Below are 15,144 nucleotides of genomic sequence, written 5' to 3' on the forward strand. Positions count from 1 at the left end.
TAAAAATCATGATGCTATGCTTTTCTGAATGTAGAATAAAAGAAGAGAAAAAAATACCAGCTAATTAAATGAGATCAGTGTTATCAGTTGTTGTCACTGATTAAAAATCATGTAGAAACAAAAACCTGAATCCACAGTGGGCTCGCAGGACTGACTTTGAGAACCCCTGGCTTAGTACATTTTAATATATATATTTTACCAAACTTAGTTTTCTAATTTCTATATTTTTACCAAAACACAGAATCTGGGAAATAACAGTTCACTTAATTAGCTCAGGAGTCCAATTAAAAACAGAAACTGGTTGGAACAAAAACCTGTAGCCACAGTGGGTTCCCAGGACTGATTTTGAGAACCTCTGACAGAAGGTGTCCATAATAAAAGCTATAGCATTCATTACACCATCCATTAAAAAACAAAAATTATTTTTTGAAAATTAATTTAGATCAGCTGAGAGTCCAGTAATCTGGGGTATACCTTGGTAGTGCCATGTACAAGTCAGGAATCTAGATGATAGGTCATTGGTGGACAAATATAAAAACTGCCACATACTTCCTTACCTCAGAAGAATTCATAGTTGGAGGTTTATGAATGTGGGCATACTGTATATGTAGATAGATAGATAGATACTTTATTAGGCCCTGCAATGAAACAGTGGCATATAATAGATTGGACTCCAGACTCTGAATTTTATATTATGTCACTAATGGTTCAACAATCTATTTTTAACTGATAAAAGTAGGAGATCCAGCCCATTAAGAAGGGTTTTAAATAAGATCAATCTGAAGTTTGATAAACAACAAGTTTAGCCACTCTGAACTCTCAAAATTAGAGACCATGACATGAATTCTGTGACTATTAGATTAGTCTCATATAGGGATACCACACTTGACTTTCATTGAAAGTTAAAACAGGTTTAATACAGTTATTCACAATACCAGGAAATCTGTCTTTTACCCAATTTAATGACAGAAAACTTACACGTTCCTCTTCTATGAATGTGTAGTCTCAATGCAATGTTCTGTTGTATATTTATTTTAATGTGGCACTTCAAGGCTGATTAAATGTTTACTGAAATGTAACACTTCACCTTGATTATCTTTCATGACTCATTTTGCATATTTATATGGTAACCAGAAACATTGGATGATATTTTTTGGATGACAAAATTAACATTTATGGTATGAGGAATACTTAACAGATATTACAACAGAACAATGTGGCTTTCACAAGGATGATTTCCTAGGTTACAGAGTAAGAATTCAAAATACTCAGTATAAAATTATTTACATTGGGAGATGGTGACAACCAAAAAAAAAAAAATACCTTGAGATCTCTGTGCACTATTCCCATTTTGTGTAGATAATTGACCGCATCCAAAACTTGTCGTATCAGAGTACTGGCATCCTTCTCAGTGTAAAATCCCTTCTCTACTATACGATCAAACAGCTCACCTCCTGACACCCTGGCAAAAGCAAACAGAACCACCACTGTTACTTTTTGTCAATTAATGATTAAAAAAACTTAACTGTAAAAAATCGTGATTAGACAAGAAGCTGTACATACATTTTATTTTACAGAGCAGTATATAAAAAAAAAGAAAGCTCAGTTGTATAGGAAATTGTTTACCTAATATATATATATACATATATATATATACATTATATATATACATATACACATATATATACATTATATATATATATTGTGGTGGATTGCCGGCTTCTTTCCCCGGCCCTCACCCCCAGGCCGCCAGGAGGAGCTCTCCCAGCAGCGTCGACATGCCCCGAGTTCCAGCAGGGCCTCATGGACTATGTAGTTTTTATACACAGCCCTGCTGGATACCTTGGGGGCCACCAGGCGTCGCTGTAGGGGGGCTCGTAGGCTCGCATGTGCCCTTTAACCCGGGAGTACGTCACAGTCACGTGACAGGAAGAAACGATGTGCTCCCGGGTTGAAGAAAAGGACTGTTTACCCTGACCCGGAAGGGAAAAGGAACTGTGGACTGTTGAACGGGAACACCTCCGGGTCAGGGTGTATAAAAGGACTCTGGGAAGCCCAGTACACTGAGCTGAGCTGGGAGCTAGGAGGGCGAAGTGTCTGGGAGTGGAGGATTGTATTGGTTTTGAGAGTTTATTGTATATGAGTAGTGTGGTGGAAAGGGTGCTTTGTGCACAGTATAATTATAAAATAAATATTAGTTATACTTTCACCTGGTCTCAAGAGTGGTACCTGAGGGTTCTCTGCCACAACAAATTTAATTTTAAATGCAGATCCTCTGCCTCCAGACGGCCAGAGTATCCTGCCGACTACGCCAGTGTAGCAGATATAGCGTTTGTCCACCTCTCGAACCCTCAGGTACCACTCTTGAGACCAGGTGAAAGTATAACTATATATATATACATATACAGTAATCCCTCCTCCATCGCAGGGGTTGCGTTCCAGAGCCACCCGCGAAATAAGAAAATCCGCGAAGTAGAAACCATACGTTTATATGGTTATTTTTATATTGTCATGCTTGGGTCACAGATTTGCGCAGAAACACAGGAGGTTGTAGAGAGACAGGAACGATATTCAAACACTGCAAACAAACATTTGTCTCTTTTTCAAAAGTTTAAACTGTGCTCCATGACAAGACAGAGATGACAGTTCCGTCTCACAATTAAAAGAATGCAAACATATCTTCCTCTTCAAAGGAGTGAAGCAAACAAATCAATAGAGCTGTTTGGCTTTTAAGTATGCGAAGCACCACGGCACAAAGCTGTTGAAGGCAGCAGCTCACACCCCCTCTGTCAGGAGCAGGGAGAGAGAGAGAGAGAGAGAGACAGAGAAAAATCAATACGTGCCCTTTGAGCTTTTAAGTATGCGAAGCAGCTTGCAGCATGTTGCTTCATGAAGCAGCTGCACACAGAAGGTAGCAACGTGAAGATAATCTTTCAGCATTTTTAGACGAGCGTCCGTATAGTCTAGGTGTGCGAACAGCCCCCCTGATCACACCCCCTACGTCAGGATCAGAGAGAGTCAGCGCAAGAGAGAGAGAGAAAAGTAAGTTGGGTAGCTTCTCAGCCATCCACCAATAGCGTCCCTTGTATGAAATCAACTGGGCAAACCAACTGAGGAAGCATGTACCAGAAATTAAAAGACCCATTGTCCGCAGAAATCCGCGAACCAGCAAAAAATCCGCGATATATATTTAAATATGCCTACATATAAAATCCGCGATGGAGTGAAGCCGCGAAAGGCGAAGTGCGATATAGCGACGGATCACTGTATATATATATATATATATATATATACATATATATATATATACACACATATACATATATATATATACTAGCAAAATACCCGCGCTTCGCAGCGGAGAAGTAGTGTGTTAAAGAGGTTATGAAAAAAAAAAAAGGAAACATTTTAAAAATAACGTAACATGATTGTCAATGTAATTGTGTTGTCATTGTTATGAGTGTTGCTGTCTTTTATATATATAATATACACACACACACACACATAAACATATATATACATATACATATATATATACATATCTACATATACACATATCTACATATACATACGTATATACACATATACACATCCACATAAACATATATATACATATACAAATTTACATATCTAAATATATATATATATATAGACATACATATATACATACATACACATATATATATATACTGTATATATATATATATATATAATATATATATATATATACTGTATATATACTGTACATATGTACTTATTGGCACCTGTATTTAGGATATGGCAGGTTGGATAATGGACGGATGGACATCTGTATGCATAGCCGTATTTGCCCGTTTTCGTTTTTTTTCTTTGTTCAGTAATATTTCAGTAAACCCGGAGCTTGTCAGTTCAAATCCTGGTACTGACACCACTGTGTGACCCTGAGGAAGTCACCTCACCTGCCTGTGCTGCAAAAAACAAAAGTAATGTAACAAATTGTACCTCAGATGTTGTAAGTTGGTGGAATAAAGGCATAAGTAAAATAGATAAATATGTATTATACACATAGGAACTAATCATTTATTTTCAGTTAAGTCATCTGCAGCAAACTTTTATAAATGAGGGTTTCTAATTTTTAGATAGTGCAAACTGTTTCTTCTTCATTGACGTTTTCTCTTGGAGAGCTTTTTTCATGTCATTGAAAATGAAAGCAGCAGCTGCCAAAATATGTAGCTTTCTTATTAATTTTTGAACATTGTGTAAAATAAATGTATAAAGTAATATAAAAGGTTTAAATACTGGTTATCCTTTTACAGTAAAATATTACTAAAGAGATACAAAAAAAGTAAAATGGATATGTTCTTTTTCTTTAAGGAGATTAAATATTACTGAAGAAAGAAAAAAAAAATTAAACAGCCAAATGGGGCTATGCATACGAACTTAAAAGGTTTAAATAAAACAGAAATATATATTTTATTTTTACTTGCTTAACTTGTGGAGGGTGTATCCTGTAGCAAAGCCCTAACTTTTTTCGTGAAAGCCCGTTTCAGTCAATAAGTCTTAAAAAAACGTGTAAAGATATTGACAATAAGCTACGCAAACCCAGGAAGACATGGAATCGTTTAAATCAAGTATCATTACATCTTCCTTTCTTAAAGAGAAGTAAGGCAGTACTTATAAGCTTACATATTTATATATAGACATACATATATATATATATATATATATATCTATATCCGAAGCCGTGCAAGCACACTCTTGAGAATGCAACGTATAGTTGTACAGAAGAAAAGCAATCTTGCCTCAAATGAATGGCAACCTTTTGTAGGTCTATGAACTTAATTTAAACTTTAGGTTTACACGGTGCTTTCTTTCCTAAGTACCTGCACTCATGAATATGTCTGTATGTGTCAGTCGGTCAAATCCACGCGCTTCGCACCGGCGAAGTACTGCTTTTAAATTTTTATTAAGAAGAAAATAAAACGTTTTTAAATTGAGGGAAAATATACTAATAACAGTTTGTTACGGATCTGTTTTTTTGTGAAGCTGCCTTTACTCGAGTGATCACTTCGACCTGACTTGGTGGCCAAGTATAAGCGTTACCTAGTAGGTAACCACCCATACAATCAGATTGTGAATCAGACTACGAATGCCGTGAATGTAATTACACACTCACTGCACTTGCTTACGGTAATCAAACCTGGGACGTCAGCGCTAGAGGGGCTTAGCAACGGTGAAGTATTGCTTTTAAATTTTAATTAAGAACAAAAGAAAACCTCAGAGGTTCGATTCCCGAAAGGGAGTGAAGAGAGTGTACGGTTACATATGAGGTAACGCTTATGGTTGGACAGCAAGTGACGTAACATCAGCCACGGTGCCTTCAGTTGTGAGAAGCAGATCATAGAATGATTGAAAATAGTTTTGCATTTACCTTTTTAGTAAAAGGCGAGCTTTTAAGCCTGAGAAATTACCCCGTAAATGCACACGTTTAATTGCACATGTGTTAATATGTATGGTTACACAGTATTAAAAGACAGTGAACAATGTCAGTTACCTTTGTTCCCGTGTTTGATAAAAGGCGAGCTTTTAAGCCTGAGAAATCACCCCGTAAATGCACACGTTTAATTGCACATGTGTTAATATGTATGCTTACACAGTATTAAAAGACAGTCAAAAATTAACGTCATTTACCTTCGTTCCCGCGTTTGACTCGTGCTGTAAATCTCTTCCTTGTTTTTAGTTCACGTGATTACGTAGGAGGCGTAATGACGCGATACGTGACTCCGCCTGATGACGCGATACGTGACTCCGCCTCCTCCATTAGAGTATATGGACAAAAAATATGTTCCAGTTATGACCATTACGCGTAGAATTTCGAAATGAAACCTGCCTAACTTTTGTAAGTAAGCTGTAAGGAATGAGCCTGCCAAATTTCAGCCTTCCACCTACACGGGAAGTTCGAGAATTAGTTATGAGTGAGTCAGTCAGTGAGGGCTTTGCCTTTTATTAATATGTATAGATATACATATATATATATATATATATATACACATATACATATATATATATACATATATATATATATATATATATATATATATACACATATACATATATATATATATACATATATATATACACATATACATATATATATACATATACATATATATATATATACATATATATATACACATATACATATATATATACATATATATATATATATATATATATATATATATATATATATATATATATATATATATATACATATATATATATATATATATATACATATATACACACACATTGTGGTACCTGGCGGGGGTTCATGCCCTGCCAGGATGCCCAGGAGGACTGTCCTCCAGAACACGAGGGGGCGTCCTCCCTGGTTGCTTTGGGGGCCACGGGTACAGAGCTTGGAAGCTCATCCCTGTAGGGGCCCGTGGTCAACGCCAGGGGGCGCCCCGATGCCTTGGGAGCCCTGGACCTCAGTACTTCCACCACCCCCAGAAGTGCTGGGGGAAGAGGATTGGGGACACCCGGTGGACTTCCGGTTACACCGCTAGAGCTTCCGCCACACAGGGGTGTGGCTACAGAAGCCTCAGGATGCACCTGGAGTCCTTCCGGGGTGTATAAAAGGGGCCGCCTCCCTCCAGTCAGGGGCAAGAGTCGGGTGGAAGAGGACGAAGCTTGGTGAAGAGGAGTGGAGGCGGACCAGAAACTGTAAAGGCATTGTGAGTGTGGCCAAGGACTTAAGGGGTGATTGGTGCTGAGGCATTGGGAATGTGCACTGTAATGGATGAGAATAATGTAAATAAACGTGTGTTGGGTGATAACATCTTGTCTACCTGTCTGTGTCCGGGCTGTTCCCCACAACATTATATATATATATATATATATATATATATATATATATATATACATATACACATATATATTCATATATACATATACATATATACATATACACATATACATATATATACATATACACATATATATATACATATATATGTACATATACACATATATATATACATATATATACATATATATATACATATATACATATACACATATATTCATACATATATAAATATACATATATACATATACATATATATATATATACATATATATATATATATATATATATATATATATATATATATACATATACATATATATATATAAATATATATATATATATACACACACACACTCACAAACTGTAAAAGTGGGGAAAAAGTGGACAAAAGTAAGTTTACAGTTTTTTGTGTGGAAAAAGACAGGTTTTTAGTGTTACAATAACTTTATTAAGTGCTCAAATTGCCAGCCTCCATTATATACACATTGTTGTAGTCTACTTGCTAAGTAAGTCTCTCTATTATAAAAAAAAAAATTCTGGAGAGAAACAGTAGGGCATCGAGACATGATCTTCACGTTAAGATCACGGAAGACAGTTAAAAGACCCACGAGGACCTTAAACATGAGACATTGTGCCAATAGATTGACCCAGGACCATCTCGCAATGATGTAGAACATGAGATTCTTGCAAGACATGCCCTACTTACAATCAGTATCAAATAAGACAATGGGGCAGTAAAACATTCAGTCTTGTGAAGGATTTGAGCACACACAGATCCAGGGTCTCAGTGCATATAAAGCGTATAAGGACAATACGTTATAAATGAAACGTCGATGACTAAGCGAAGAAGAAAGCAGTGCAGAGAAAAGAGACTCAAAAGCGTTGGAGAGAAAAAAGAGCAAAAAAGAAAGAATAATTTAGGTGCAAATTCAGAAAATAAGGAAAGTAATTATCAGCCCGTAACAAGTGGAATTGAAACAAAGCACGTCCAATCAGGCTCAGAATTAAAAGACAGAGTAAAAGACAAAGTAGAACTTCATAAACACGTTCACAAACGTTGGCGCTATGCACATGCAGAGCAGATTATGAAAGCAGTGGAATTCGAAAGGCTCAAAAAAAAAAAACGTATGCATGATACAAATGTGGAGAGAGTTAAAGATATGAAAGTAGGAAAATTAGAAAGTATAAAAAAAAGAAAGTAAAGGTCGCAGTAGTGCAAACGGAAATTATTACTCGAAAAAGGGAAAATAATCACCACGGACCAGGGACCTCATGTATAAACGGTATATACACACAGAAATGTTGCGTACGAACGTTTCCACGCTCAAATCACGATGTATAAAACCTAAACTTGGCGTAAAGCCACGCACATTTCCACCGTACCTCATACCCTGGCATTCGCAAGTTCTCTGCTCGGTTTTGCAGACTGGCGGCACCCAGCGTCAAAGCAGTGCTACTGTTCCTGTGTGGTCACCCTTTCTTTCTTAGATCCACATTCCTGATGCGGCTTTATAAATACACTGAAACTAACTGCATATTGTTTATTAGTGTAATGCATCTGATTGTAAATAACCTGTAACAATATAATGGTCCAGGGAATAGCCATAGCATTCCAAATACCATAACTGCTTTAGCATTGTTACTCTCACTGCACCTTCTTTTTCTTCTATCAGCTGCTCCCGTTAAGGGTTGCAACAGCGGATCATCTTTTTCCATATTACTCTCACTGCACCACTCAGAGTATTTATATCACTGTATCTGAGTTTAGAATCACAGCAGCAGCTGATCGGAAAGAGAATTATCGGGATAAAGCATCAAGCACACGCTGCCTCAGCCATGGCAAAACGCTTCAGAGCCTTTCCTGTACGGACCTCGCAGTTCAGAAACAGTTTCATCTCAAGAACTTTAAACGCACTCAATCAGTCCATCAAGTGCTCCTTGTAGAACTGTTTGTACTTAGAAGTACAATTACCTCACTGTAAACTTGCACAACAGTTATAATATTGCACAACCTGCACCACTTTATAAAACGCGTATTTACATATGATGACGATATCATTTTTAAGATGAAATGCAGCAAAATATGTTGATTATATTATACAGATAAAACTTTAACTTAATTTAAATAATCTACATTGTTAATAATCAAAAATGTGAGGACACGGTGCCGCAGCGCTGGTTAGTTCACGGATTATTCTATACCTCGTGCTTTATTCTTGCTGGGCTGGCGCGACACTGGTAGGATAGATAGATAGAATAATTAAACACGTACTACGAAGATATTTCAATTTTCCTTAAATGTTTTGAAGAATCGGCGTCCTAAGCTTATAGATGGTTTAACGTCTATTACAGAGCTGATTGTGTGGCGATTGGGTATTTGGAGAAAGAAAAGTAAGGACAAGAATTGGAGGTTAGTATGTTTGAAAAAGACAGTACTGCTGCGATAAATTATTTCATTGAAGGTCGCGGATGGCGCAGCAAGCATCTTACGTGAGGCATAAACAAGCACTGCGACACTGTGTTCCCATGTTTAATAACATGCTTTCATTCCCATCATCATGAAAAAGATATCCCATATACATCTCAGTATTTTAATTATTCAGAGAGCTGTAATATTACGAATGTAATGGATTCTGTGTCCTGTCGGAGAAAGAGAAAGCCCGTTTAAGAAGCAGGTAGTGATTCACACACATAGAGCACATAGAAGATCAAATGCAGAACAAAGCATTTAACGTGCTACTTTAGTTACGATGGGATTTGAGAAATTAGTACATTAAACAATTTTAAGATGAAATTTATGATGTTCTACTTTAATGGCAAAATAAACTACATGATTAAAGTGGAAATTTCGAGATTAAAGTTGACATTTCATGCTTTTTTCCCCACTGTGTGCCTATTTTTTTTTTTGTCTGTACCCTAATAAGCTTTCATATGACACTCAGACGGTGGGCTACGACTCGCCTTTTCACGGCGACTTTGATATGTGACTTCTTTTTTATTTCAGGCACTGTGCGACTTTGTGAACTTGAGCTTTCAAGTTTCTCCGAAACTTCCTTTTGTTGATTATACCACTGTTTAAACCAACGAATAATAAGTTTTTCCTTGCCTCCACTTGGTATTTGCTGAAATTCTTATATTTTCCCCCGTGCTTTTCCCATTATCTTTTCACAGAAGGCTGAGCTTAAGGGCTATTTATATTGATTTATATTGATTTGCATATTCAAAGAGGCGTAATTCTGGGAGGAGTTGGGCGGGGCAGCAGGTGCATGCATGTGCGTTACTTTTCACGCTGATCGGGATTTATGTAGCAGAAGAACGTGGAAGTTTGTGTACGCACAGATTCCTGCATCTGGATTTTTCTGTGCGTACGCACATTCCCACTTTTGTGCTTACGCCATGTTATAGTGTGAGTTCTACGCATGGCGTTATACATGAGGCCCCAGGTGTTATTGAAAAAAAAGCAGTACAAAGTGAGGTCAGAAATAAAAGACAGAGTAGAAAACAAAGTAAAACGTCATAAAGAGGTTACAAAACAAAGGGGCCAAATACATGCAATGCAGGTTAGAGATAATGAATACTGGAATTCAACAGACTCAAAAAAAACGTAGGCACGAACACATGCAGAGCAAAATACAGAATATGAAAGCAGAAAAAAACGACAGTGTCAAAAAAAGACTGTCTCATTAAACATCTCATTGGCGCAAAAAAAGAGACATTATTACTGGGAGAAATAATGAAAAGGCGAATAGAGATCGAATATATGGACACAGGTGATATGTCAGAAGTATGTAAATATTGTAAGGCTTTGAAGTTTAAGTCAGAGAATTTCAAAAACGTGTTTTACCTCACATGCATTTATTGGTTACTTTACAAAAAAAATTATTAATTGCTGATGATGTAGATCACTTTGTCTGTGCTGAAATTCCAAACAGAGAAACCTATCCTGAATTATGGTACAAAGTCATTAAACACATGTCTCATGGACCTCATTTAAAAGATTCAGCATATTGGGACTCGAAAGATTCCAAATATTGTTTTTACATAAGTTCTGAAATAAAAGTGAAACTAATGAGATAGCAACAATTCCAAGGAAAAAAAAAATCTTAAAAGTGTGTATCCGGAAAACCAAACACAGGGGTTGGCGAGTGAAGCGAGCAGGGGGCAAAGCCCCCTAGTGTACAAAATAATAATAATAAGAAGAAGATAAATAAGATGACATAATACAAATAAATAATACTTTAATTAATAAATAATAATACAAGAATAAACTCTGTGTTTCATGTACTCATAACTGTAAATCTACTGTTTTCCATTGTGTCAATTGCCAATTGTGTATTGTAAGAATGCTAGGGGTCGCTGTCGCCCCGTTAAACCCAACAGACAAACACGCAGACACAGGGAAAAGCACTAAGAAGGTATTTAATATTTTTCTTCTTTAAATAGTGCTCCTTCAGCACCACAGCCACCAATAAACACCAGTAAATCAATAATAAATCTCTACAATTCTCTCCTCCACACCTCCCAGCAAACTCTGTCCTACTCCTCCTGACACCGGCTCGCTTGTTGGGTTCCCAACAGTCCTTTATATAGTCCTTGACCAGAAGTGCTTCCGTTCTTTCTCTCACGTGACTTGCCAGCACTTCCGGGTCAGATGGAAGGCTCGAGTTTTCTTCAGCCCTTAAGTACATCGGAGCTTCCATCCTCATGACTCGTGAGTACTTCCGGGCTATGAATGAAGCATGGCTCCTTTGGTCCTGTTACAGCTCCTCCTGGCGGCACCCACGGTACCCAACAGGGCTGAGAAAACACACTCCAAGTTCCAGGATGCCCTGCAGGAATCCGGGGCACCGTTATATTCCAGGGGAGCTGCTATCTAGTGTTTTGGGGGAGGCAGTGTCCAAAAGCTGCTGCCTCTCCCCATCCTTCCATCCTCAGGGCATCCCGGCCGGGTTGAGCTGCCAGCCGTCTATCACAGTATATAAAGGTAGTTATGATGTGACATTGCATACTCTTAAGGTGCGAACAGTCATGAGGGCACTCTGGTAGTTGTCCAGGATATGACTGTATAAAAGTCCTGCAACATCAAGCTGCTTTACAAATATAATGACAGGCCAGCCTTCCGATTTGGGCAGACTCTCAGATAAAGTGGATAGCAAGTTCAAATTTAAGTTCATCGTCTTGCATACAAGGTATAATGAAATACTACCTTGCACATCCACACAGATTAGTGACAGTAGTATAAAACCAACAAAACGCAAAAAAATAAATACAACATCATATATTAAATAGAACATCAGACAATATATACAAGACACACTCATGCAAACGTCAGCACTATATGTGTGACAGTTGAGCAGCCTTATGACCTCTGCATAAAATCTGTCCCTGAATCCAGTGGTGCAAATGCTAATAATCCTGTACTGATTGCCAGAATGAAGAAAGGAGAAAAGTGACATGCAGGATGGCAGAGGTCTTTTGTCTTTCTATGGCTGTGTGTTACATATGTCATGAAAAGACACTGGAGTATCTGTAATATTCTGAGCCAACTTCATTACAACTGTAATGCTTCCAGTTTTATCCTGAGAGGTTATTGTATCAGGGTGTTGCAGAACCAGTTAGTACTGATGCTACTGTGCAGTGAATAAAAATTAGTGAGCATAACTAGAGACATCCAGGATTTCCACAGACGTCTGAAAATTTAAAGGAGAGGCTTAAATGAGGGGGTCTCAGGTGAAAAAGTGCCCTTGTTTATGTTCATTGAATCTTTACATTTATTTTACGCTTTGGGATCAAAGGTGCCACAAAAAGAATATTGTATTTACCAGATGCCCACTACCTTGTACCTAATGTTGATTTTCCCTAAGGTTTCATACAACATTTAGTCTGTAACTTATTTGGTGTTCTTTAATGAATTTGTATCTGCTGTGTTTTTAATTTTTGTTGCAAATTATCCAAACCTCAGTTTATCCACCAATAATGGTTTTAGGAAAATTAAATTTAGAGTGAATAATCAATATGGAGTCAAGTTTGAAAACAATCTTATTACATTGTAAATCTACTGGATGTAAGCCACAAAAAATTACATTAAAATTGGACACATTTAAGTTTTATGAAACTGCGAAGAGTAGTTCCCACTGCCATAACAGATGAGAAAAATATGTCAGAATTTACAATGTGTGTATAGGTAATTAGATTTCAGATGGGAGTGATTATCAGGCTTGTAAGTTAACCACGCATCCAGACGTCAAGTCTCCAGTGTGCAGTAAACTGACTGTAATTAATTAACAACATAACCTATAAAGTAACAAATAGTAATAATATCCTCACATAACTGTATTTTCTTAAGGGAATCATGTCTAAAAAGTAACTTGTCAGTAAAACAATTACTCAGTTTTAATATTCTTACACATTTATTGCTTGAATTATTTAAAAAAAAAATCTACTTCTGGGTTTATGTAAGTCAGTGTCTTTACAACAAAATAACACAAACCTTATCTATCCTATATCCACAGTATAGTATGCATATTTAATAGACAGTAATTTCACAAAATGCCTTTAACATAAATAATATTATGTTAAAAAAAATAAAATAAAATAAAAAACAAGACACGACACAACATATGGAAGTGTTAATTAGTGGTTTGATGGTAGAAATTTTTATATTATTTGATATATTGAAATTATTGCGTTTATACTCTTCAAAAAATCACAGTTAATCTTAAAGCAATACTATTATAAGTCTCACTAATAAAATTCATATGCTCTTTTCATAAAAGTGAAAAATATACACATCCGAGCTGGTCAATACAGACAATGCTTGTAAAACACAAACAAAGAAGTAGTGGTCTTTAGATAAAAACTGTTATGCCATGTCTTACTATTTTATCTAAAGCTCTGACAAAAATGGCAAAAAATTATTGTTTTAATGTCAAATGGCCAATGAAGTGCAGCGAGAAATGTTGCAACCTCACACCTTTGGAAGGAAATCACAACGTGGGCTTAAGACACAATGGAAGGAATTTGACAGTCAATCTCAATACACAAGAATTCCTTAGGAAGACAAGACATTGTGAATAGATAAGACTTTAACCACAAGAAAGAACATTACTGATAAATATAAAATCGATAAGCTAAACCTCATGTAAAAACGTTGCGTAAGCACAAAAATGTTGTATATGCTCATTTCCATGCTCACATCGTGATGTATAAAAACTTAACTTGGCGTAAAGCCATGCACATTCTCACTCCAACTCAATCTATTGCATATGCAAGTTTTTGGCTTGGTTTTGCAAACTGGCGGCACCCAGTGTCAAAGCAGTGCTATTGTTCCTGTGTGGTTTCCCTTTATTTTTTAGATTTAAATCCATAACGTGGCTTTATAAATACACTGAAATTAATCGCATATCGTTTATTAATTTAAGGTATCTGATTGTAATCAACTTGTAACAATATAGTGGTCCTATTCCAAATACAGTAGAACCTCTGGTCACAAACATTTCCGAACACGTACAAATCGGGTTACGATCAAAAAGTTTGCCAAAATTTTGTATCTGTTCACGACCACACGCTCTGGTGGCGAACAAAAACACTGGCGGCCAGTTTCCCTTCCGGTTCATACGTGCCAATGATTTCCCATTCTCCGTTTCCCATTTTCTTTTGTTTGCGTAACAAAGCAGCTGATGTTGCAAAAGGAGTTACAATGTTAACCAAGCAGAGGCATCAAGTGCTGGAAGAGGTGGAAAACTGTTGCTAGTGTGGTTGAATGGGGAAAGGGGATAGCGTAAGCGAGGCGATCATATGCGAAAAAGCCAGGAAGATTCATGGTGATTTGCTGAAAAAAAATCCTTCTTCAAGTGGCGAAGGTGAGGAATTTAAAGCCAGTATAGGATGGTTTGAAAAGTTTTGCAAAAGAAGTGCCATTTAATTTTTTCCCCTGTGCTTAAAACTCATATAAAAAAGTGTTTACAGTGAGCGCAGCGCTATAGCGCGAACTCTTACAATGTTAGTTTTCTCTGTTGTTCAACGTTTTCTCAGTGTTATTCAATGTTTTTACATTTAGTTTACTATTATACTGTGCATTCTATGGTATAATTAACTATTTATGCGCTTAAAAAACTTAAAAAAAAAATATGTTTACATACAGTTCGTACGGTCTGGAACTGATTAATTGTATTTACATACAATCTTATGGGGAAATTACGTTCAGGTCGCGACCAAATCGTGTCGTGTCCAGAGTTTTGGAACGAATTATGGTCGTGACCAGAGGTACCACTGTACCATATCTGTTTTAG

At 36.8% G+C, this 15,144-nt stretch overlaps 1 protein-coding gene across 1 annotated transcript in view; it reads right to left on the reverse strand.

Annotated features, from left to right (window-relative positions):
• The window catches only part of camk1da (calcium/calmodulin-dependent protein kinase 1Da), a 407,111-nt gene that overhangs the window by 107,815 nt on the left and 284,152 nt on the right, over nucleotides 1-15,144 (reverse strand). The window contains exon 4 of the mRNA XM_028813685.2: nucleotides 1,324-1,462. Coding sequence (XP_028669518.1) covers nucleotides 1,324-1,462 — 139 coding nt within the window. The remainder of the gene's footprint in view (nucleotides 1-1,323; nucleotides 1,463-15,144) is intronic.

Source organism: Erpetoichthys calabaricus, chromosome 1 (genome assembly GCF_900747795.2).
Source record: "Erpetoichthys calabaricus chromosome 1, fErpCal1.3, whole genome shotgun sequence".
In the NCBI taxonomy this organism is placed as follows: domain Eukaryota; kingdom Metazoa; phylum Chordata; class Cladistia; order Polypteriformes; family Polypteridae; genus Erpetoichthys; species Erpetoichthys calabaricus.